Source organism: Anoplopoma fimbria, chromosome 7 (assembly GCF_027596085.1).
Source record: "Anoplopoma fimbria isolate UVic2021 breed Golden Eagle Sablefish chromosome 7, Afim_UVic_2022, whole genome shotgun sequence".
Classification (NCBI taxonomy): domain Eukaryota; kingdom Metazoa; phylum Chordata; class Actinopteri; order Perciformes; family Anoplopomatidae; genus Anoplopoma; species Anoplopoma fimbria.
The window spans coordinates 16,377,150-16,402,708 of NC_072455.1; the positions used below are offsets into that span (position 1 = coordinate 16,377,150).

Consider the following 25,559-nt stretch of genomic DNA (forward strand, 5'->3'; position numbering starts at 1 on the left):
TCTGTTGTTCAAGCAGTGCTGCACGGCTTGTCATGCAGCGTCTGGAGTGGAGTGAAGAAACTGCGCCACTGCGAGTCAAGTGCTGAGTGGTCAAAGTCTTGTGTTTATGTAGGATTTCAACACCGTAAGCACTCTTATCCTCCGTGTCTCAAGTTTATAACACATCGGCGTGATGCAATACTTTGTCTTCGTCTTTCTGACGTCTGTATGATCCTCATCTTTCTTCAGCCATTATAAAGTCTGCGTTTGGCTTGTGTCATCCCCTTGAAAATGGATAAGGTTAACTGCTAATTTGAACATGCACTTTATGATCAGGGGGCACGCATCATTAGGCATTAGGAAGGTGCAACACATCTTCATGAGACATTAAAAAAATGAGTAACAGAGCGTGAACGCAAACGGATGTGATGACAGCGCCAGGAACAGTTTTCATTTATCAAAGGTAGACACACCCCCTCCCCCCCATTGCATCCCCTCAAGGCTTGAAGAGGTTGGAGTTGAAGAGGGCAGCAAAGGGCAGCAATGAGACAGTTTTAGCCCCTTGCCACTCTTATCCTTATGCTCGCAGGAGAGACTGCACTTGGGAGACGTAAATCAAGTTGAGAGAAATTTGGCAGAGAAATTCGGGAGAAGGTACATCTTCAAAGGCGGCCGGAGGGAGAACGTGAAGATAACTAAATAATCCATCAGGAATCAGAGAATGTGCTGAAAGTGGTGTTTCACTTTTATTTAGTCTCCCGGAGAGCTTAGTCATGAGCGGTTGCATCACAGGTATCCTGTGTGATAATTGTAACCATCAGTGTTTTCTTCCTCTTTTACACCGAATGGAGGCTTGTTGCCTGAGGCGAGCCAAGACTCTGTCATGGCCTTACCTTTATCAGTCCTGAAATCCTGCAGGGCCCGCAGGCTTTGGTCTGTAATGAGCAAATATCAAACTAAGTGCCCCATAATCCCATCGTCCCTTCACGGTGAGCGGAAAAATCCTCAAACAGACCGATTTGTGTGGGCCGGGGACAGATATGGCAAAAGTCCTGCGATGAGAAGAAGGGCACCCTTTTACCTAGCTTATGAAAGAAGAACGGAGAAGGAGGGGAAACGAAGGCCACAATGTTTCCTCCTCCAAAATGTGTTAAGTGAAAGCTCACATAAATCCCCTTGAAAGTGGATTAGCAAAAATATCTTTCCCTCTTAGGTTTCATTCAGACAGGAGCCAGTCTCGAAAAAGTGGTGTCCTTATCTAAACATTGGACGGAATCGTATTAATCAAAGGCAGCAGAGCGCGAAACATAAGTCTAGGTCTTGGCCTAGTGCGGCACGGTAAAAGTCACTCGCTTTTCACAGTTTCCACCCAAACAGTGGAAGCTGGCACCACGTTATAGGAAAGCTCAATTATAATATCAGGTTGGTGTTATTACTGTTGATTATGTGCTTTTGAAGACCTGACTTGCCCCCGAGTTCACTTCCTCTCCTCTGCCATGGTTGAGACGTGCTCTTTGAAATCTAATCTGCAGTGGAGGTTAATGAATCACCGGCCTGGTTCCCTGCTTTACGTTCACCCTTGGCCTTTGTCACATTGACGCACACATACACACTCACACACATTGGATTTGAATCGGTAGTTTTGGAGATGGGGGTGCCCGTTGGAGTTGGTTGTTTCCATCACTGCCGCCCTGCAAACCAGCATGTTGTGTGTGTGTGTTTTCTTAACCCATGTCATGTATGTTTAAAATAAACTCAAACATTGACTGAGTTTGTGCATGCTTGTACAGAATCAAACCTATTCACGATAGATCCCAGAGAGAAAAAAGACTCCATGTCCTGGTGTTAAAGTAGGCTCCCCCATCAATCTCTTGTTCAGAGGACTTCAGCTGAGAACTTTCTCCCAAAAGCATACATTCAAACATGCAACTTAGTTGTTATGATAGTTTTTCCTACACTACCTGTTCTTGGCAACTAAAGTGTGATTAAGGCTATTATGATTATGTTAAGTTGTTTTTTGGCCACTTGGGGGCATCAAAGCAAGCTGTAAACGCAACATTGGCATATTATCAACTTATTAAGTTGTTTAGGCTAATGTGTTAGCAAAGCATTTTCCTCAAAACACATTCAGCAGCTATGTAGTAACAATATAATTCATTTGGAGTTGTGGACCTGGCTTTGAGGCAATGTAAGCATTAATATGTGGCTCTTTAGCAGTTAGCTAATTGGCATTAAACGCAAAGTCCATAACCCAAAAATTCGACCGCATAATGGCGCTAGATAAAAAGCCTGGGAATCACTGAAATGATGAGGATTTGTCCTCTGGGCACGTTGAATGTGCCCAATTTCATGGCAATCAATTCAACAGATTTTTCAGTTTGGACCAAAGAACTGGGCCAACTTAGAGCCATGCTGCTAGTGTTGCTAATGAAAACAATGAGAACATTGATTGGAACATTTCACAGGATGCATTGACTTTTTCAGTATTTGACCCAAACCTATGATATTTCCTATTACCTCCTGCCTAGAATGTATCACCTGTACAGGAATGTCACACTACCTGTATTGTGTAAAAATAAAAAAACATCAGGGAATGAAATCCAGGCAGAAAAAAATATACTTGGCAAATAAGTAAATAAAATATTTTTTCAGTGGCATCAACCCCCTTTCTTGACACCATATTGTAACCCAGCACTTAGAACTCTCTTTTGAAACATCCAGTTCTCTGCCAGATCCTAATGGTTTAGTCCAGTGGGGGTGTGCAGGATGCTTGACATTGGCACCGGACAGCCAGTTTGATTGCTCAGAGAAAAGGGTTTGATAGATCCCCCTTTTGAGACGGCAGCCAGTGAGAGTTTAGCTGTCATGCACCATTAGCTCGTGGCTCAGTCTGGTTCCAGCGTATCGCACGGCCTTCAAGGAAGATGGATGCAAACTTCAAAATGACAAGGAAATGGTTGTCAGATTTGTCTAGTGTTAAGACACTAAAAGGGTGAGAAAATAATTTCTGCAGACGGTGTAAAAAATCTCTTGAGAAAGAAGCAATCGGCATGTTCATCTCGACTGGGGACTCCATTTAGCCTGGAGCGAGGACATCTGGTCACTTAAGTGGTTTTCAGCACATCTTAGCCGACACACACATCAGCAAAGCTTCTCTTAGTGTTTGTATGTTTGACTTATGTTGGCTTTACCACTGGATTGTAGTTGTGCAACATTTTCATTTTCAGCATCGATGGCAGAAAGGACACGCTTCAGTAGAGATCTCATGCTATATTCAAGCACCCAATAGTAGGCTGTATTATGATAATGTTTTTTTTTTAATATCACTTCTTTGGTTTCCCATGCTAGATGCAATCAAGTCTGTAGGGTTTATAGTTTCGAAGTTTTTTAAACTGCTGAGTCATTTTGGGAAACACATGCTGTATTAAATGTCCAGCAATGTATTCTACCGGTTACTCACAGGAAACACGAGTTTTCACACTTGCAGACCCTTGCACACAGCCGCTTTGCAGGTGATTAATTATAAATAGTCCAACAATACATTTTTGAAACTGACTCTTTTATCTAAAGCAATTTACAAGTGCATTCAACCATGTGTGTACAACAAAAATAGCAAAAATCATGCAACTACATCTACTTCATCAAATAATATGAGTTCTACGTCTAGAGACAATAAGAGATAAAGAATTTTTATTTTACGAGCCAAGTTACAATCTGAACAGATGAATCTTTAGTCTGTGCTGGAATACAAATATAAGAAAATGCTGTATTCATTTATAAAGATACAGATAAACCGAAATGTTACGTCGTGGCCCAACAGCTGACACATGAGCACATCCGTACCCAACAACAGCGTGCTTGTTCATTATGATCTTGATTGAGGAGGCTTTTGCCCACATTTTACTGCGGTGACTTATGTGTAGTTACAGATGCCTCCGCAGTGTAAGTGACTACAGCTAAGCAGTGCTGAGTGTAGGGCTTTGGACCAGATTTGATTTGTCTTATTTAAGAGTCCACTCTGTGGCTCTTTCCCACACAGAGCTGGTGTAAGTTTTGCTGCAGTTGCTTGGCAGCATTTTTTTTTTTTTAACTCAAAATCGGCGGCCCCCTACGATGCAAAAAAACCCTAAGTACCCAAAACCCACATCCCCTGCTCTGCTTCGCTGTGCCTTGGCAGAGGCCCGGGAGGCAGGCAGTTGACCCGGGTCATTACAGAGTGTTTATGACCCACGGAGAGCAGCTGAGGGCCTCTGCTCTGTGAATTTGTGCATCCTGGAGAATGTGGGCCCTGTTGTGCTGCTAATGGGCCTTATCCACGATGCACCTCGACCCCCACCCGTCTCCCCGAAGAGGTATGCTACTACGTCTTCTGATATCAGATCTCTTCTGCTGTGAGTTCCTCAAGGGCCTGTAACGGTTCCCCTCATCAAGAAGGACTTGCGGTTCAGAGCACTAACCAAAAGAAAAAAAAAACATAATGCTCACTAAATAATTGCAAACAGAAACATAAGTTTTACTACAATATACTTACTTTCCCACCATCACCATTGCTCCGGAGTGGTGAAATAGCATGGTCTGTTGGAAACACTATGACATGAATAACAAAGGCCTTGTTGCATCACTGGGCTCTGGTTTAGTGTATCTGGTTCCTTTTTTCTTTCTTTTTAAACCCCATATGGAATACCCATACTTAAATAATAAGTGATAAAACATGGTTTGTATGTTTAGATGCCTGGTTTGTAACTTATGTGTTGTTTTATTTTTTCTTTTGCTCTGTTTTACCTATCTCACTATTTCTTTGGTTCTCATCGTGAAATCTCAGCTGTGTTAGGCTCCTCTGGCTGCATCACACTGCCTCATTTTGTGTTTGTGGTCAAAAGGTGGTGTATTGACCTGAAAGACACCTCTGATAGATTCTTTGTTTTTCAGGTTGTTGTTTGGGCCAACGATGGGGATGCAGTGTTCATCAGGGAATTCACTCTGATTCGACGAGATCACCTTGCAGAGGAGCCTCTCCAAGATGGCGGCCAAAAACCAGAAGACCCTGTAAGTCCCTGACGTTGAACTCCAACTGCTTTTTAATTCCAAACTTCAAATGTCTAACTTTTTTCCCCTTTTATAGCTTAAATAAGAAATAAATTGATGTGTCAGATGAAACCAAATCAGCCAATTAATCTATTGCGGTGTGTTTACGTAAAGCACCACACCAGAGGAGTGAAAACTCTGCCATGTAACACCTCAGTGATGAATACAAGTGAATGATGATCGTGGGACATTGGGAGTGAAGGGCGGGCTGACCTAGCTTGATTTGAAACAGGGCAGCACAGGCAAACGCACGCAGTTAACACATTCAAGGGTGGGGTTGCTTTTTTTTTTTTTTGCATCACATTACTCCCACTCTGTCAACACCTTTGATGAGACATGAGTCCCGGCCGTAGCAGTTTTCTTAAGCCAATCTCTCACCCAGATGTTTTATCTAATTGGGCGGGAGGGAGGGTCGAGCTGAAATAGACGTCTGGTCGGCCTATCTCATCATTCCTTTGTGATGGGATTGGTCCTGGTGCAATTTCAGAGGGATCTCTAGAAATGCTATCTTGAGGGTTCCCTCATCTATTTGCTATGAGGACATTATGTTATTGACCTGACTTAGATATTCTGGTTTACATGGACTTTCTTGCATGTATGACCTCCTCCATCAGGTGAAAGGTGAAAAGTCCTGCTTACACACCTTTCATAAGCCTCAACGCTTGAGTTAATGACCCTTTGACCTAACATATAGAATATTCAGCAGCCCTTTGAACACTGATCAAATATATGGACATTTCTTTTGAAACTAGTGATCTGCTTGAACCGCCATCACACTTTAAGGCAGGATCACAAGGGCTTACTTTAACATTCACATGTGCAGGATAGCCTTACAGATCAATGGCAGGCAAAGGTCATATTCAGTTTTAAGAGGCGATCAGATATCATTCTGATTCTGGTCGCTGTTATTAAGTGTGATATTCTTATTGACTGTCATACCAATTGACATATATTTGACAGTGTTTTGTTCCATCTTTGCTTTATACATGCTCTTTTATTTCCCAAAGGCAGACTTAATGGATAACACATTTAAAAACAATCAGAAATCAAGAATGTCAGCGCCGTGGTACATGCTTATAGTACTGTAGTTATAAACCACGAACAGCTATATTTACAGCATTTGGAGTTCATTTTGTAACCAAGCAGCAGTGTGATTTATGATGCACTGACCTCAAGCAAATTTTTGACTTTGCATCAGCGAGTGGTTTTCAAACCAAACATCTCACAAACGACATTTATATATATCCACTCCCACATTCTGTGTTCATGCCATCCGGGCCTCAGTTGCTCTTTATGGGTTTCATTATTGTGAATTTGGTTGGATTATTTTGCCATCACCACACAGGTGCAAAAACGGTGCATTGGTAGTGAGCTAGTATCTCATTTACCCTTTTCTGTGAATTAAAGTAAGAGTTTAACATTTTGGAAAAATTCACCTATTTGCTTTATATCCAAGACTTGAGATTTGAAAGCATAAGAGCCAGAAGACAGTTAGCTTAGCATAAAGATAAGCTTAGCTAACCAGCTGCTGGTGGTGGCTTAATATTTAAAAAACATATATGAGAGTGATATTGCTCCAATATGTTTATGTTTATGTTAATGTTCATGTTAATTAATGATCTTGATAAGTGTTTACCTTCTTCCAGTCTTTATGCTAAGCTACGCTAATGGCCTCCCGGCTCTAGATGCACACTTAAGGCATGGGTGTGGTATCAATCACATCATCTCTCTCAACTCTCAACAAGAACATGAATAAGCATATTTCTCAAAATATATAACTATTAATTTAAACACCTAGTATTTGGCTAAAATGTCTAGCTTTAAAGAAGAATAGAACCTAAAAACAGAACAAAAAATAACGTAACCACTTCTCCCTTAGTTAGTGTTGTCTGTAATATTCACCTCTGTCTTGGTTGAACAGACAGAATGCTGCCCTTTGACCATTAAATCTGATGCAATTATAATAAAGAAAGGACGAGAGAGACTGAAGGTATACAGGATGACTCTTACAGGATGTTCAGGGTCAGAACCTTTAGACAGGACGTAACAGCCTCCAAGTTTTTATCACACCTTAATTTGTGTGACAAGAATTTTTTTTATTTTTTTATTTTTTATTTTTTATAATTGCCATTCTTTGCCACATGCTAACATGTCTTCAGATGCGGATCCTGCAGACTCCCAGGAGCCATACTTGTGATTCCTCCCAGCACTCAGTCGATTTGGCTCTCTCCCGTAGCGCTGCTTTGTGTGTTGGATCTTGGTTCAATATTAAGCTTGATTCCAAGCCAAGAAAAACTCAGCTTAATTAGCAAGCAACCCAGGAGGCAGATCTCAGACTCCAAAGTGTATTCGCTTTCTCTAGTTTAACTTTCATGAGTATGTGCCAGGGTCGGGCGGTGGGCAATAAGACTGACCTCCCCAGCACCCTTTACCCTATCCCTCAAGAGGGCCACAGATGAATTGTTCTCTCCGAACGAAAGTGTTTTTCCTGGCAGCCTCGGCACAAGCTACTTCGATGGAATAGAGCTGTCTTTAACAGCTTAGGCCTAGCATACCTTTGTAAATTAACCCATATTTATTATGTGATGGCAAGCATGTACTGTAGAGCTTCAACAATGTCAGCATTCATAAACAAATATCAAGTCAGTTTATTACGTTGAGAGGTTCCTGAATCAAAAAGGCGTGGGGGGTCTGATGTCTTAAATGTTGGCCTCCGAGTCTGAGAAAGTCTTTATTTTTCTCTCCGTAACATGACTGAATGAGTAAGACTGTAAAGATAAACAGAAAAGCTAGTCATAAATCTCTCTACGACTATTCCCACTCATTGTTTGGCCATGAATGAATTTTTCCAGCAGTTTTGAGAGCAGCAACTAACTCAAATCCTGCAAAATAGGTTTCAAAATATATATATTTTTTGTATCGTCAGATTCATTTAACTGCAGGGAGATAACTGATCTATGACTGTTTATCTCTATATAACTCTTAAGGTTAAAGCAGTGTTTGAAAGCCATTTATATCAGATTTAACTTTCTATTCCAAAGGTGATGATGCACAGGTCAGGTGGCAGCTACTACCCAGCCTTGTGGTGATTACAGAGAGAGATAAAAAAGAAACAGACAGGAGGACAGAGAACAAGTATGGTACACTTCTAATCTTTGTTGGAAATTGAAATCGGGCTGGAAGAGCGAGAAACAGCAAGAGAAAGAGAAAGAGAGACTCACCACACGGTATTCTCCTCAGCTGGCTGCTGTCTAGACGGCAAAATGTGATCATCCTGTCAACAGACAGCTTTAAAGTGGCTTACTGAAAGGTGATCCTCCATTTACCGGACGTGTGTGTATGTGTCAGTTTCCAGATATCTTTGTGTGATATTGCGGTTTCCCGACAGCAGCCCTAACCTTATTAATCGTATTAGTCATTTGATCAGTTGCTCATTTAAAATATTGATGAGCGCAGGTTTGATGTAAAAAATAACATTTGTTTTTCTCAAGAGTTCAATGGTCTCAAATGAATTATTTTATTTATAAAAAGCTATATAACTAAAGTAAAGGAGTTGGACACACAAACAGCTGTACAGCAGTAGAGACAGAAGTACAAAGAGTACTTCTAAGTAGTTCCTTTTCTCTGTAAACCCTCCTACGCTCCACTGAGGGTCATGGGGACTGATTGCTGCTATTGGTCACACATAGTGTTATCCACACCAATAATGGCCAGGATATTATGGGTTGTGACAGTGAAGTGTTTGGTAATGACAGTCATTAGAGCCCCACTTTGCAGCAATGACTTGAGGCCCGGTGTGAGGACTGCCTGTCTTCACGTCTCATGGAATGACGCTCTTGTCCCTTTTTTCATTGTTGTTTTATTTTCTCACCTTTTTTATCTCTCTCGTCGATGTTCGATGTTTTGTTTGGCGTGTCTTCCTCTCTGCCCTCTGCCTCTCTCACTTCATCACATGCCAAACAAGTCGGTCCTTAATGTTTTTACATGCTCAATTGCACCTCAGGCTGTAAACGTCTGGGGCTTTTTTTTTTTTCTTCTTTCTTTTAAAAACCTTCGGGGTGAACAAGTGCTAAGACAGTTCTGCCTTTTGGCAGGGTGTCAGGGTTCATAGTAATTGAGGTTGGGCGAGAGGGGCCAAGGGCCAGTCGGGGTGGTGAGAGAGAGAGAGAGAGAGAGAGAGAGAGAGAGAGAGAGAGAGAGAGAGAGAGAGAGAGAGAGAGAGAGAGAGAGAGAGAGAGAGAGAGAGAGAGAGAGAGAGAGAGAGAGAGAGAGAGAGAGAGAGAGAGAGAGAGAGAGAGAGAGAGAGAGAGAGAGAGAGGAGAGGCCCATCGCTCAGCTGCACGCCGTCTTGGCAGCTGTGTTTTGCATGGAGCGCCAGGTGGAAAGGGCAATGGTCTTGCACAATTAAACACTTCATTTGTCTTCATTAAAGGGATGGGCATGTTAGTTTTGGCAGGCTGAGAGGATGTTTAGGCTTACATTTTATTTTTTTTCGCTACGTGCTGTGCCCCCTGGTGTTAACAGCACTTCATGTTAAAGCTTTAGGGGGTTTCTGAGCTTAAATGTCAAGAAAAAGGCTCTTTTAAACCGTGCATGAAACCTTTATAGCGCTTAAAGGTACTCTGTGGAGTTTTTGACCACTAGAAGTGCTATCGGGCAAGGTATGAGAGAGTGTCAGTCCTGCCCATGGTTTTACATTATTCCACAGGTTTACTGTTGACTGTAGGTTTTGAATTATTCCACAACAATCGTCTCTGAAAATGTTTTATGAGGAAGAAAATGCACCATGTTTGGTACCTTTTGGTAAATACACTTATTTTCTATCTTTAATAGTTAGATGAGAAGATTGATGCCAATCCCAATATGGCGTACTGCAATTTTCAATTGCAGGAGGCACAATATTTGTGAGAGAAATACCTTTCTAAATGAAATATTGACATGCAGCAGAGATGTCTTGGCCTACACATATTCTTCAGACTTAAGAAAACATCTTTGTTCGGCACAGATCTCCAAAGAATATCATTCCCTCCCTCAACTATTGCAAATCCTATTGGAATAAGGATATGAGTCCAAATTAAATATATATTCAGGCTATCACATACAACCATATACAAATCCTTCCTTTCAAAGTAATCTTTTTATTTAAATCATATCTAATCATAACATTACATGCAGGGACACTAAAACAATACATACATACATGCTGTCATGTTGCTCCCACTCTTCTCTTTGCACTGTTAATAATAAGCATATTCTCATATGCTCATTATTATTCATTTTCAGAGTTGTTTTCTTTAGAGAAATTAAATGATCTGGCTCTGTCCTCCGTGCATGCGTTGGACTCTGTTGTTTATTAGAAACACCTTTGCCTCTATGTGAAGCCGCTCAGGCTGTAGTTGGATTGGAAAACCTTGCGTCCAAACAGCGAGTTAATAACTGCTTTCGTGATGCCAGTTAGCAGCTATGCCAGTGTTTGTTTTTGGCATAGAAGAATAGACTTTAGCTTGCACACGAAATACGTCCTTTGCACATTTGAAACGTGGAAAAGAAAAGACTGAACAAGACAGAACAAGGAGACACTCACCTCCTTCCTGTCTTATTCTCTTTGGCTGGCTGAAGGGTGTTTGTCCCAGCGCTCTTGAAGAAAGTGCTGAGTGCTGGTGAACGTGGTGTGAAGCCATGTGGCTTTGGACCGGAGATCTTTCTCTCCCCTCCGTGTTTGTTCCATCAACATATGTGTTCAGTAAAGCCTTGGTCCTCACAGTGGCACATCGAATATCCCCCCCGACCTGCTTGATGTGGTCTCACACCATTGTGCTGTGGCTACTGGAGTGGTGCTGCTGAGGTAATACCACCAGGGATAAGACCTCACCACAATACCCACACAACAAATGTGAGTGAGTGAGTGAGTGAGTGAGTGTGTGTGTGTGTGTGTGTGTGTGTGTGTGTGTGTGTGTGTGTGTGTGTGTGTGTGTGTGTGTGTGTGTGTGTGTGTGTGTGTGTGTGTGTGTGTGTGTGTGTGTGTGTGTGTGTGTGTGTGTGTGCAGCCAGTAGTGTGTCTGTGTTGCTGGCTACCGTTGCACTCACACTCCCATCTGCACAGCGTACCCTCATGTAATCCCACAGTTGTTTGTATTTGCTGACATGTGCATGTGCTGTGCAATCCGGGAATCCATGTGCATGTGATTTCTGCGCCTTTTTTTTTTACAATTCAACACTATCGCATGTCACCTTGCTTATGCACAGCATCCAAAACTATGTCTTTGATTAATGGGCGAAGCCTCCTCCCACCTCCCTTCCCTTCCTCACACTCTTCTGTCCTCACCTCCTGCACGATCTGCTCCTCCTTCGGCGTGTGAAGGCATGCACACGTTTTTCTGGGCAAGTGATTGATTTCTAATTGTTTACGTTTCACTCCCTGCCGCAGATGTTTGTATTCCACTCCACGCTCGGCATGCATTTACGCAGGCATGCACGGACACAAGCAGGGACGCACTTGTACAATGGAGACGTGTTGACGCCAAAAAGTTTCATCCAGGAATGTTTTGGAGGTTTTGGCTCTGGGTTTTGGCACTGCAGGTACTAATTGCCTCCAAGTGGCAATTGCTACTAATATTCCTTTTTTTGTTTCTGCTTGTGTTTGGACACGTGGACAAGATCAGTCAAGTCCTTTGACATACATGTGGTTTCATTCTGGTTGAATAAGAGGGTCATAAGAGAAATTAGATTATGCTCCAGCGTCTTGCAGCCAAACAATAACATTTCAATATAACAAGTCCTTGTTCTGGGTGGGAGTCCCCCACCCAAGCTTTTGGGCTTTAGAGCTGTTAATAAAAAAATATATAAATGTTGCTTTGAAATAAGAATGTGTCTGGGACAAGATGTTTTTCACCGTGTGGTTCTCGACTTGACATAAACTGACTGCAGGGTGGCAATTACCAACTTGAGTGGCACTCCAATGTAAGCTTCTGTGTGAGGTGTTCATAGTGGGCTCTTGGCTCAGGCAGACTGCAGTATGTAGCCAGTATCCAGTGTAAGCAGCAGTGTTATCCTGGGTAGCAGCAGTAATAAGCTGCTGCTGAAGGATCCCTGCCACACATGCGGAGCAGAGTTTAGGTTAGGCAGTGAGCAAGGTGCAACCCAAACCAGATCCCAGTCTTTCATGTGGGCTTTAATGGCTCTGTGTGGCTGTGGCTGGGCATGTACACTACAGTAGCAGAACAAACAAACACATCTCCCAGTTTTTCCTATCTGGAAAGCCATGTGCTGGTTTGCTCTCTGTAGGGTTGGCTTGCTGCAGTGTATCTACAGCTGGGTGGTTTAAAGGTAGAAGTATAGATCCCTGATTCAGGATCCTTAGGAACTTCTGTTTAGGTGTTTTGCGCTAATCCTCCAACATAACTCCAAAAAATCCTGTGTTAGTCCAGTATTCAAAATTGGAACCTATTTTATGAAACTTGTGTCACACCTCAAGTCGAATTGTACATTATATCTGAAGAAATTAAAATGTGACTTAAAAAAAGATGTGACGAAGAAGAAAACCAAAGATGGCACATATTAGAGAGCTTTTAATGGATTGGTAGAAAATTGACCAGAAACCTATTTAGAAAATGATTAATTGTTCGGCAGTGTTGTTTAAGAAATGGCTTCAACATCTGCTGGTTTCCCCCTCAAATGTGTGTATTTCCTGCTTTTCTTTGTCATATATGTCAATATATTTAGGTATTTTGAACTGTGTTTCAGGCAAAAGAATCAGTTTAAATCTGAACAGAGAGATTTAACTTAGATTAATAGTTTTATCAATAATGAAAGTAATTGCTAAAACATTTATGTTCAGGAACCATGCAAGGATAGTGTGTAAAGTCAAATTATTTATTTAGAAAGAACAGAAGAAAGTTTTCTCTCACTAGGTCATGATGCCTCTCACACTGTACGCTAAACATTATCCCATCGTTCAACAAATCAGGAGAATTTTATTATAACGACATTAGAAAAAAGGCTTTAACAGTCAAGCAGCAGATTCATAAAAGGGTTTCTCCAACAAGGCATTTTTTCCAGCTTTTGCAGCATTAGAATCATCAACAGTGTCCTTCACCTCGCTCAGTAGTAGTAGTTTTGGATGACAGACAAGCTCCACTGTTTTATGCCCTGCAGAAGAACAAGGTTTGAATTACATTTTGGCAAAAAAAAAGCTTTGCTGCCTGTCTGTAAATTGTGTATTCTTAAAGGATTTTCAGTCCCTTATAGGCCTCTCGTTGCTTACAGCATATCGAAAGAAGGTTTTGATCTGCACAGTGAGAACGTGGTGGTCTCTCTCTCTCTCTCTCTCTCTCTCTCTCGTGCATGCCGACAACCCATCACTGCAAGCCGGTGTAAGTCCTCTGAGTGTAAACATGAGAAAATCAAGACCACGAAGTGTACGTGTGCCGGCACCACAAACACATGCAAGCTCACACCCTCCTGCACACAATCACAGACGGTTCTCGCTCTCAGGGAGCCCTGGGAGAGAGAAAAGTAATCTGTTCACAAACCACAAAATTGAAAAATGACTCTGACACTCTTCCAAGCTGAAAAGTGAACAGTGCTTGCAACACGAGACGGCATACTTACACTAGAACTTTACACAACAGGAGGTAAGCCTTTAGACTCAAATTAGTGTAATTAAAGGATTTATTTAGGTTGCAGGCAAAGATTCATGCAAGTCTATCATTCACCCTCATGTTCGCATCTCATGTTCAAACACACATCCACGCACACACATCAATCTTCTACAAGGCACAAAGCAGTGGAGCTTGCCAGTCTGTTAATGGTATTGAAAGAGGTTTTCAAAATATTCACTGGTGTTTGGGGGGCAAAGTTAAATAACTAGCAATAATGACGATGAGATCTCTGGAGAAATGTTGTGGAGCAGTTTTATTTAGAGGAATCAGTGCATTTTACATCTCCTCTTTGCTTTATGATTGTTTGACTAAGCTCTTATTTTGTCAGCCTGGTGAGTTAGCCAAATATCAGTTGGCTTTATCACAAGAGCAGATGAAGGCGTATTTGAACAATTTAAAAGAGATTTGATTCAATGCTAATTAACCTGAGCTTGTGTTGTTTGATTACAAAGCTACAGCTGTTCTCATCCAAAGTACATAAAGACGTCTGCCAAACAAAGTCAAAGCATCAAATGGAAGGTTTTAGGGCGAAACAGTATAACGATGACCTGTACAATGGCACAATTCCCAGCAGCACAGCAGAGTAATGGACATGCACAATGGTTTGAAGGATATTGAGTGTCTCTTTGTCTGCAGAATGCCTTTATTATAAACTCTTTTACGCCTCCGTGCCGACGACAGCCCTGGCCTGAGGCATTGTGTTTTCGAGTTGTCCTTACATTCGTCCCATTCTTGTGCACGCGATATTTTACAAATGCCTAGAGGGAATTCCTCAAGTTTGGCTCAAACGTTATTCGGGCCCAATTCCAATCCGACTTCTACACCCTCCCTCTCTGGGACTAAGTGAACTACATTTGTAGTCACACTCACGGCTAAACGAAGAACCCTTATTTAAGGTGTTGGGCAGGAATGTAGCGGAAGGCTTCAGGAAGAATTTTGTCTCCCTGCAGAAAGAGGAACTGTTTTTGTGACCACTTAAATGTTAAATGAACAGGTCTACTGTTTTCTAGACCAGCGAAGGGAATATTTGAGCCTAAATGCGATGCATTTATTTTAATTTGTTAATGTCCGTATGACAATATTAAATGTTTATCCTAGTTGGACCAGTGTATGATTAAATGTTGAAGGGTAGTCGCACTGAACTACAATTGTACTGCATGTCTTCCATGTAGAACAGAAAATGGAGTTGTAAGTGTTCAGTAGGGGCAGCTGGTTAAGTCAGCATTTATGCAGACTCGCTGCTGCAAGGTTTTATAACCCACTTCCGATTTGTGCTTATTGGTTTGGGATGACACTTCATATTGCGGACCCTGAAATGTACATGCAAACGTAATGGACGTGTGAAGGGAGAGGGTAAAGGGTGATGGGATAGGATTGGAATTGGGTCCTGGACTCAATGAAGAGCTGACAGATTTTGGTGAACAAAGGTCACTTTGACCTGAGCGAACATGTTTTTGTCCATAACTCAAGAATTCAAATGCTAATTATGACAAATTCACACAAATGTCTAAAAGGATAAAATCATGCAACTTGACCTGTAGGCAGAGGCTTCAACCACGCTAGTTAAACATCTCATGTAAGCAGAAGCTGCATGTTTTAGATGACATGGCCTTGTGGTCTTTTACAGATGCATATTACCGTCTTCATTGTAACTTCACTGTGGTTGTGGTTTAATTGGTCTGATGCATGAGGTTTACAATTGCTCTCGGGCTGATTGTGAGCATGGCCCGTTCTCTGATTTCCAACATGAGCGTAGAAACCACTGAGGCTTCAAGAAACGGGGCCTTTTTTGTTCATCCGTCAGCGTGGCATTAATTCCAAAGATGCTTACCAGATGCACACACCGGACACTGAATGTGGAGAAGTTGATATTTTAAGCACGGCAAAAGTAGTCAAAGCCCATGTGTGATGCCAAAGCGATTTAAAGGATCAGGATTTAAGTGTGTGTGTTTGTTTTTCCTGACTGGCTTCATGAACCGGTACTTTGGGCTTTTTTTTTTTTTTCCATACTTTTTCTTTTTCAATTTTCTTCAGACAGTTGACTTACTTTGAAAGTCGGCAATAGATATGGGTACGGACCTTTTACGAAAAAAAGGAAAACTCATATCTATAAGTCCTTTATCGACCAGCATCTGGTACTTTACAGCATGTTTATCCTCCCACAACATGCGTGCAAACTTCTTGGAATCCTCTTCCCAGCGTTTTTTTCCAAATCCTGACCCGAATCACAATGAAAGGTGACTCAGCAGAGCATCGAAGCTTCCAGATTTATGAGCCCGTAGTGCACGGTTAAGGTCCCACAAGGAGAACATTGCCTGGAGGACTTGAGCCAAGAACCGGGGTGTTAACTGACCAAAGACAACTATTCATGTTGCATTGTCCCCCGATGAAACGTCTGCATTGTGTAGTTATACGGTTTGTCAATGAAGATAGTCCGTCCGTGATTTATGATATTAATCTCTGCATTTCTGTGGAGCCAAATGTCTGCAGTAACAATATAAAGCTATCAATCATTTGATCACTGAAGAAATCATCAATGTTGCGCAGAAAGGATCAACAGCTCATCTCTTTTCAGTAAGAAATGAAACCGATAAAAAGATTTTTTTAAAGGAGAAGCATCTTTTCCATTTCATTCCAACTGACCCCTCCAATACCGAGCACAGTTTTATTTCCCAAGCGAAAAATGTACTGCATACTGTTATTGCTAGGTTATGATTTGTGGCGCCTCTGGTTTTACAGGTTAAACCACAAGCAAACGAGCAGCATTTCTCACAATCAGCTTTTTTCTGAATGACCTCACCGGGATAATGATAGGGGGATGAAATACAGCGGAGGAGCTGCTCTTCCACTCCATCGTTCACCAGCTTCCCAGAGATGATGGAGTGATGGGTGGGGGAAGGTAGAGGTGGGGATGAGGTTTTTAAGGCCTGGCGCTGTTTTGCCCTCAATTGCATGGCGGCACGCTGCAATAGACACCAATTAGAGGGAGGCGTAGAGTGAAGCCCTTCTAGATGAGCTCAGCCTGTGGCTCCTGTCTGGCACGCACACACACACACACACACACACACACACACACACACACACACACACACACACACACACACACACACACACACACACACACACACACACACACACACACGTAGGCACTCAAACAGGGGCCCCCACCGCTTTTCTTAATTTGTTTGTGTGTGTCCGCACAACTTTTCAAGGAATTCGATGACGATAGCAAAGCGAGAGAAAAGCGTTTGTCTTTACAGTACCCGCTAATGTTTTAAAATGTGAACATGTCTGTGTGATGTATGGATATGTAAGCTCGGTGTACGTGCGGGAGAGTGGGGATTTATTTTAACACCCTCTTATTTTGTGTCTGATGCCAGAAGCTATGGGTTTATATAAAGCTCTGCCACACTTGAGAGGGCTTGGACCACCCCAAACACTCCAGACAAGTCTTATCCTTCTTCTCTGCACCTTCCATGGACTCTGTGTGTCTGCATGTGTGTCCAAGGCTACTGGGAACTGAAACTGATATTTGGAGCTCAGAGATTTTGCTCTTTTCTCCAGAGTTTTTCTAAAAAAACCCTACTCCTGCAATATATATTATGAATGAATAATCTATTGGTCTGTCTTACTAAGAAATACCTCTTTTTCTCTTGCCTTCCTCTGACTCTGACCTCTCTGTAAAGGTCAGAGGTCAAAGTCAGAGACAAATCTGTTCTTTTTGTTTCAATCATTTGGATGCTTGGCAGACCAAATGTAAGCTGTAGGCCGCCCTTTTTGCAGCCATTTGAAAATGAATAATAAATGCAGTATATTCATATTTAATTTAATAAAGACGACTTTGAAAAGCTGAATGGACGTGCATCCGTTGGCCTGTTTTTACAACCTGTTTTGATATGAGCTTTAAAGGGACTTGTAGTTTTGTCTCTGGGACACAAGGTGCTGCTCTTGAGCTTTGACGGCTGCAACAGAAACTATTAAAAGGTGTTCAGTCGTCCGGTGCTTGCTCTCTCTGTTTTCTCTCTCATAATTGATCGGTAGGACTTTCAGAAAATGTATTTACACACATTTTACAGAGCGTTTTCCCTGTAACTGTCCCTTTTCTTATTTTTTTCAAAGAAACAAGGTGTAAGAAAGATAATCTAACCCAGGGGAAATAAAAATAAAGTAGATCCAATTAGGGGTCAAGATAGAATTAAGTAATGCTGGGTATTATTATGGGAAGCGTGCTCGTGGGTTTTCTTCCCCTTTCCTCCCCTCTACTGCCGTTCAGTTTTACCGTCCAAGCGGCTGAATACCTCACTGGTGGGGAGTTCACTACAGTAGCATATTTAGACAGCTGTAAGCCCAAAAGCTCCTGTGAAAACAGGGTAGAGGTTTTTTTTTTATGTGGGAGTGTGAGGGATGGGGGTGCACTGATCCATTGCAACTCTCTTCCTGTGCGGTTACTCTTCAGTCATGCATCCAAATGTTTCCTTCTCCCCCTCCATCACCTGGGCAAGCTTTGACTTGACACTAACCTTAACAGAGGACACATGAGGTTTCTTTTCACGAGCGTGCGTTTGCCACTATTTGTTTTGTAAACTGTGAAAGAGAAACTAGATGTGATTTCCATATTTCAACAAAACCATAAAGGAACATAGCCTGAGGCGTGAGTTTTGCAATATAAACTTTTCTCAAAGTGTATTTAAGGGAATGATGTATTACTTGGCAAGTAAACGTACATAGCCTAGAGATTACACACACACACACGCACACAGACAATTTATTTTCTCGCTGTCTCTCTAGCTCTCACTCACACACACAAAACTTTTACCCACAATACACTCAGACACACAGAGACAGGAACCCATGACGTGCAGCAACCTATCATTAAGTCCTGTAGAACCTTTATCATAGATAATTTGACATTTCCCCATGCAATCACTACCCACAGGCTCCAAGATGTGGACTTTTTTTTGTTATATGTGCTGTACATGACCGTCATGTAGGCTGCATCGTTAAACTGCTCACTAAACATTAGCTTTAAACATGTATCAACAGATTTTACCTGACTTTGTGGCCACTTGGGAGCAGCAGACGCAAACTGCAAACACAAAATTGACAATGCTTTTATCTTTCAAGTTGACAAGGTGAACATGTTACAAACATTGATCTATTTGCACATCCAGTGGATACGGAGCAACATTATCATCATCGTCATTTGGAGTCATGTTTCGGGTCTCCTTTTAGCTCTGTTTTTGGTCTCCTCCAACTTCTAAGGGAAAATTGACTCATTAGCTGCGGAATGTTTCACCATGTTCACCAGCTAGTTGCTTACTTTGACTGTCTATTGTTAAGTGCTGGGCTTGTACAAATGTACAAACGTCAACCTCAAGAGGAAACGGTCAGCTGATCACAGAAATCAGTAGGAATCACCCCACCAATGATGTTAATAAAGTGAGAGAATAATCACAAATTAATCTGATAATTGTGTCTTGCCACTGCTTAGTGAAATCGGACATTCATAATTTCCCGACGCGGCCCTCAGTGCATCATCCCTCTTGCACCATTGGTCCTCCTATCTAGTTGGCGAGGATGCCGCTCCTGTTTTGCCTCTGGTTACATACAGAGCAATGATGTCAGCTATTTTTGTTAGCCATTATCTTGTGGTCATACTTCTTGGATCCTTGTAAGCTTGGCATTGCGTTGCTACAACAGCCTCATGTCTTGTTTTTTTCCGCAGCAAAAAGGAGCTTTTAAAGCTCCTCTTCGCTGTTGGACAGGAGTTTTTGAGTCGTGTTTATCTTGAGGCTTTGGTGAATAACCATAATATATGTCCCATGGGCCATATTTCCTTGTTGTCCTGAGCGCCTTGTATTTGATATGCCAGTGGTTTTGGAAAAGAAGGGCAGGACTGCGGGCGTGTGAGTGCTCTTTTCCATATAGATCTGCAATCTGCTCAATAGGTTTCGACAGGCCGAGCTGAAATGCTATCCAGTAAATTTTATACAAGACGGGTGGAAAGAGAAAAGAAGACCCGATGGAGTGATGGTCTGAAAAAGAGAAGAAGGCTTAAAGAGAGAAAATGCAGATGAAAAGGAAGTGTATATGGTTCAAATGACTCACTATATGTGCGATTTCTTTCCACTCAAGTATGTCATTAAGGATCTGTCTCTCATTTACTTTCCTGTCTCTCCTGTTCATACTGCGTCAAAAAAAGGAGCACTGAAGTCAGCATGATATATCCATCAAAGCTTCACACATTCCAATGTAGAGATGACATCATCCTCCCCGTGCCTTTTTCAGCAATTCGGTTGCATCTTCTATGCGTTTCCCAGCTGATTACAGAAGCATATGGGTGAGGAATGCTTGATTGCAGAGCTGCGCTGTGGCAGGCTGATGGATAGTTTCCTCTCCTCTGAATGGGGCTGCTGCAGGACAAAGCACAGTCGACGTGCTGAAGTGTGGCTGCTTGAAAGAGCTGTCAGCACTCCCGGCACCATGGCAAGTTATGGGAAGAGGGCTGTATTGCATAGGAATTGATGTCAAGTCTCAACCATACATTTCATTTTGAAAGCTATATTAATTATATTGTGAAGCAAATGAACCTGGGTATTTTACTAATCCAGAAACGGCTTCTCATGTATTGTTAGTGGGAGGCTTGCATTACAACTCATCTTACCACTACTGGATTGTGCTGATGTTTTATATCAGGCTGGATCCAAAAATAATCTTACCCCTTTCAATGAAGTTTATTATTAACCATGCAGATCTGTTCTTGGCTCTCCTTTTGTAACTCATCATAACAATGTATGAAATTGGCCCTCTCCTATCACAACATGCAGAATTGCCTGCAGTTTATTTTTAAATGTATACATTTAAATAAAATCACTTTTTAAAAGAGTTAATGGAACATGTATCCTTTATGTTAAAAGCTCCATTTGATTATTCCATACATTATCATATATCCACAAAAATGCCTTGTCTTCTTATTGGATCACTTTGTTATAAAACTTTGTTACTTAATGCTATTACTGATATTAAATTTTTTTAATAATAAGATAAGATAATCCTTTATTAGTCCCGCAGCGGGGAAATTTGAAATAATCTATGAATTGATGATAAATGTGCATGCTCTGCATGTAGTATGATTTCAATAGTTAGTGTCTTATTATATATTTTTTATATATTTCTTGTCACATTAGGTATTGTTTAATTCTTTTGATTTTTGTCTAATTGTGCTTATATTGCATTATTGTCCTTGAGGATCCCTTGAAAACGATATGGTACATATCAAGGGGTCATTGCATGTAAAGAATTTTCAATACAAGCGGTACAATAACATTTTGTCCATTCAAAGCCTGTGGTTGTATATCAACATTTGCAAACATGTGAAAATAGGAATTCAAGTTTTTTAATGTGTAGCTATATTAAGATTTAACAAAAAATGGGCATGTCTTAATAGGATGCCTGCCTAAAACATGTGTTACTTCAGTGTCACATACAGTGTGGGAACTTTCAGTGCCGAGCCTCGCACCCATTTTTCTGCTTTGAATCTTAACTCCGACATTCACAAAAGACACTTTAATGACACAGTTTCACTTTTTCCACAATTACAAATCTGCTCTTCACAAACTTTAAAAATCATTATATACAGTATACCTACGTGTTTGAACACATTATCATGCATGCAGTGATCAGGACTATCAGCTATGAGGAGAAGAAAAGACTTAGGTTCAAAGCCAGTTTTCTCTGATTTTAAACAGGCTAGTTTGTAATTTAACAGTAAAAATAAATCCAACATATTTCAACCTGGGACAAGCCTTCATCATGAAATGAGTAATTGCTTGAGAAGTGTTTTGATGAAAACCTAATAGCATTTGTATAAAAAAGATTCAGTGAATTTCTGTGTTTTTCAAAGGGAATTGGAACAATGTGCTCGAGGTGTCATCCATTTTTCTTTAATCGTTTCCATATTTGTAGGTCAGGCACAGGTCATCACAAGGAACTATAGTGCACACGCAACTTTGCGCAGCTCGTTATTGCAGCATTATTCAGATTTCAGAGGACGCTCCAACGGTTAAAGCCTCCTTTGACCAACCTTTATCATATTACTATCCCTTTCTCTGACGGTCCCACAGCCAAAGACAACACACAACATTATCGACAATGAAAAACACATGTTACTGATGTGACTCAATTTTGGGGTTAAAAACTGAAACCTTAGCTGCACATACAGGAGATCAGACACGTATTTCTGTGGGTAGAAAAGCTTCAACCCTCTTCAAGTGTAAATACTCCACACTCGCACATCATGAATAATAAGCCGCTGAGACAAACCAGGTGCCCCTTTATTTGGAGTTTCTGCCTGGTGTCTCTGCTCGAAAAATTGCTGTTGAACTGTTGTGTCTCGTTTTGCAATTATGGAAGAGGTTAACAAGAGGGCCTGTTTCATGTCTGTAGTTCAAGAAGAACTGTTTTACAGCTTTGAACTTCAGTTCTCTTAACTCTCATGTCATGTATGCAGTAATTAGTCTGGATGTTGGTTCCAAGACTCTTGGCGTTGTGATATTAACTAAAATGAGCTGTTTCAAGTTGATGGTTACGACATTTCCCATGTTTTGGAGTAATTATTATACATCTAGGTTTTCCATTTCAACCATTTCATCATTTCCATTTTCTCCTTTCTGAACTTACTATCTACGGATTCTGACATGACCGTGGATGTCATATTTACAGTTCTGCAATCCTGATGGAGTCTATTCCAGCCAGGAATCTTTGATTTCACAGTATTAATTACCGCAAACAGCTGCAATATTTCTTCATCATGGCGCACAATTTCCCAGACAGCCTCCTGAACAAGCTGTCGAGAGTTTGTACTAGTCAAAAGTCTACCAAACTAGTTCTAACTACCTTGGAAAGGTAGGTCCTCCTTTTAAAAAGAAGATTATCAAACTTCTTAACAAAGGAAAACATAAACTCATGTTCAGAGGAGCCAGGGAGCTGTCTTAACCTGTTAATTGCTGGAAGGATTTGGTCATAAACCATACTTAGACTGCCGTCACAGTGGCTAAACAATTCAATCATTACGACACCAATCAAAAGTGCTGAGTTTTGAAATGTTTTTAGTCCCTGTCAAGATCAGCTGATCCGTGTATTGTGCATTGTATTGAACAGACACAAAAATCATCATATTAATTTGTCTTGTTGTCCCCCAGACGTCTGTTTGTTCTTGAAATACCAACAGAATGTGGACAAGTGATAAATAAAGGACTCAAAGAAAAGCATCCTCTGCTTTTTAGTATCAGACAAAAACAGCAAGCTGTTAATTCCTAATACTCATGTTTACTGATTACAAGTCCCACATGTTATAACTGCTGCTCCCACTGACTTGTAGCATTATGTCACCAGATAGAAGCACAGTTCAAGAGCATACGAGTAATTTATTTTGAAATGCATGAGGAAACCAAAACAAATTAGTCACTCAGACAGGAAGGAGTTCGGGGGGGGGGGGGGGGACAAGGCCAGGATGCGTGTCTAATGTGAACAGCCCCAGATGGAGCAGTCATGTCTTCTGTTCAGTGTCACATGACCAGGAGAGAGAGGATTTACAGACATGCTGTGCATTCAGCAGTGTTAACTATGGAAATGAAGTAATATATTCAGTTTATTAATGAAACATGACATGTTATTTTACACATGGTTATTTTAATAGACCATTTTAATATCTGGAGCTGGCACATTTAAGCAACTGAAATTTAGAATCCTTGTATCATTTATAGTTGGACAATATATCAGATTTCTTTTTTAATGTCAGGGATTTCAAAAATCAAATTTAGCAGCGCAAATACTGAAACATAATGTCTGACATGCTATCACCTTATTGTTATTATGGTGTTATGTTGTTATGGCTAACATGGTATCAAACAGCTGGCTATTTAAACTCACTGCAGCCTTTTAGCAACCTTGTCTTTCATTTGGAGCTGTATTTCTTGACATTTTTAGCCCAGTTTTGGTCTTCACTGACTCCTGAGGAAAATAGTAGGTTATTTAGCTGCTAATGCTCAGCTTTTACTAGCTAGTTGTTAACTGTTTGCCATTAAAAGGCCGTTAGTTGACAGTAGGTTTTTTAGAGCCTGAAAGTAATTCTCGTCCTAAAAGTGAGTCATGTACTCCTTTGTAAATGGACAAATATTGAGTTTTATTGATTTGTGTTTTCAGAAAATGTAGTATGGTTTCAAAAAAATATTCTGAAAGGCTATGATATCCAGATAAAATGGCAATATGGTCTCAATTGTGGAACACAGGGGATCAGTCAAGCTTGATGCTGGCTAGGAGTCCATAAATAAGCCATGGTGCTTAGTGTCTGCCCAGATCTGGATGCGGGTCCCACGCTCCTCGTTTCCCTCTAGCCCACCTTGGCGGTCCAGTTTAGTCAACTAAAGCAGCTTTACATAGCTAATTTATACCCATCCCCTCCTGTCATGCCCTCTTTAAAATGCCCCGGTGGCCATGGTTGGGTTGAAGAGAGAGTCATTTGGGGGAGCTGTTGGTGTCGTGGGACCCTGATGGAGTTACCCTTTTCGATCACTAGAAATTTGCTAAAACATATGAGCTCTCCTGGATGTGCTAACGGGAAAAGCTCGGTGCTGAGAACCTATGAACGCAGTTTCAGGAAGCAGTAAATGTCACCGCTGATTCTTAGTTATGTGACCATTCCTCCTCTGCATTGTGGGAGTTTTAGAGGCTTGCTCAGGTGGGATCAGATTTTTGTAACTGTCTTATTCAAAATGTCACTATAAAGAGCACAGTAAATTATATAAAATATATATTTATTAAGGACGTTTTTGTTGACTTTTGGAATAAGCAGATGTGTTTTCTTATTAACCTCTTACTTACAAAGAAATATTTCATTTCTATGAGTAATTTTATTTACAATATGCTGTCAATCAGTTGGCCGACAACTTTGCTCCACACTGAAATGTCAAGTGTAGGATGATTTTAATGAATTTGTACATACATTCATGCCCCTCACAGGATGAATCCCACTGACTTTGGTGATCCCATGAATTTTCATGTTGTACCATCATCAGGTTAAAATTTCAGTTTGGTTTATGATTAAATGTCTGCAAAACTAATTACATTGCCATTGGCCTACTTTGCGTTCAGTGCTAATTAGCAAATGTTAGCATGCTAACTTGCTAGAGTAAGAACATGGTAAGCATAAAAGCTGTTGAACATTAGCACGTTAGCGTTGTTGCTGTGTGCTGTTGTGAGCTTTTAGCTAAAAAGTAACAACATGCTACTACTTAACAGCCTTACAGAGCTGATATTGTTGCTTTAAATTCTTAAACCTGATAAAGGAAGCAGATAGGAGTTAGCTCATACAAAACTCCTAATCAAAACACAATTTATAGGTGGATTTCATTGATTTACAGTATACTGATGCCATTGTTAACCTTGCTGTATATTCTTTGTCCTGTTTAAATAGCAGATGTAAATGTTGAAACTACCATCTGGGAACCATCCAACACAACATCACCTGATTTTACGGGCCTATCCAAGCTGACAAGATCCTTACTATGCAGCTGCTATTATGAGAAACAAATCATTTTTGTTTTCATTCATGCTGTTAAAAGTTCTGGGACCAATATCCAGGCAGAACAAATGTCTTCCTTTGCGGAGCTGCAGGGAGTTACAGTCAGAAGATCTGCTGGACTGTATGCAAGCAGACATTGGTCCGTTTAAGGCCAAGTTTGCTTTTTGTCGTTCCCTTGAGCGCATTATTTATCCCTAAAATGGCCTTGTATGCAGCACTGTTCTTCCTACCATCTCGGCCTTGATACAGTATCC

At 41.0% G+C, this 25,559-nt stretch overlaps 1 protein-coding gene across 1 annotated transcript in view; it reads left to right on the forward strand.

The window, feature by feature from the left end:
- Window positions 1-4,297: 4,297 nt before the first annotated feature.
- Window positions 4,298-25,559, forward strand: part of LOC129093172 (ADAMTS-like protein 1) — a 59,863-nt gene continuing 38,601 nt past the window's right edge. The window contains exons 1-2 of the mRNA XM_054601091.1: window positions 4,298-4,331; window positions 4,802-5,025. Coding sequence (XP_054457066.1) covers window positions 4,298-4,331; window positions 4,802-5,025 — 258 coding nt within the window. The remainder of the gene's footprint in view (window positions 4,332-4,801; window positions 5,026-25,559) is intronic.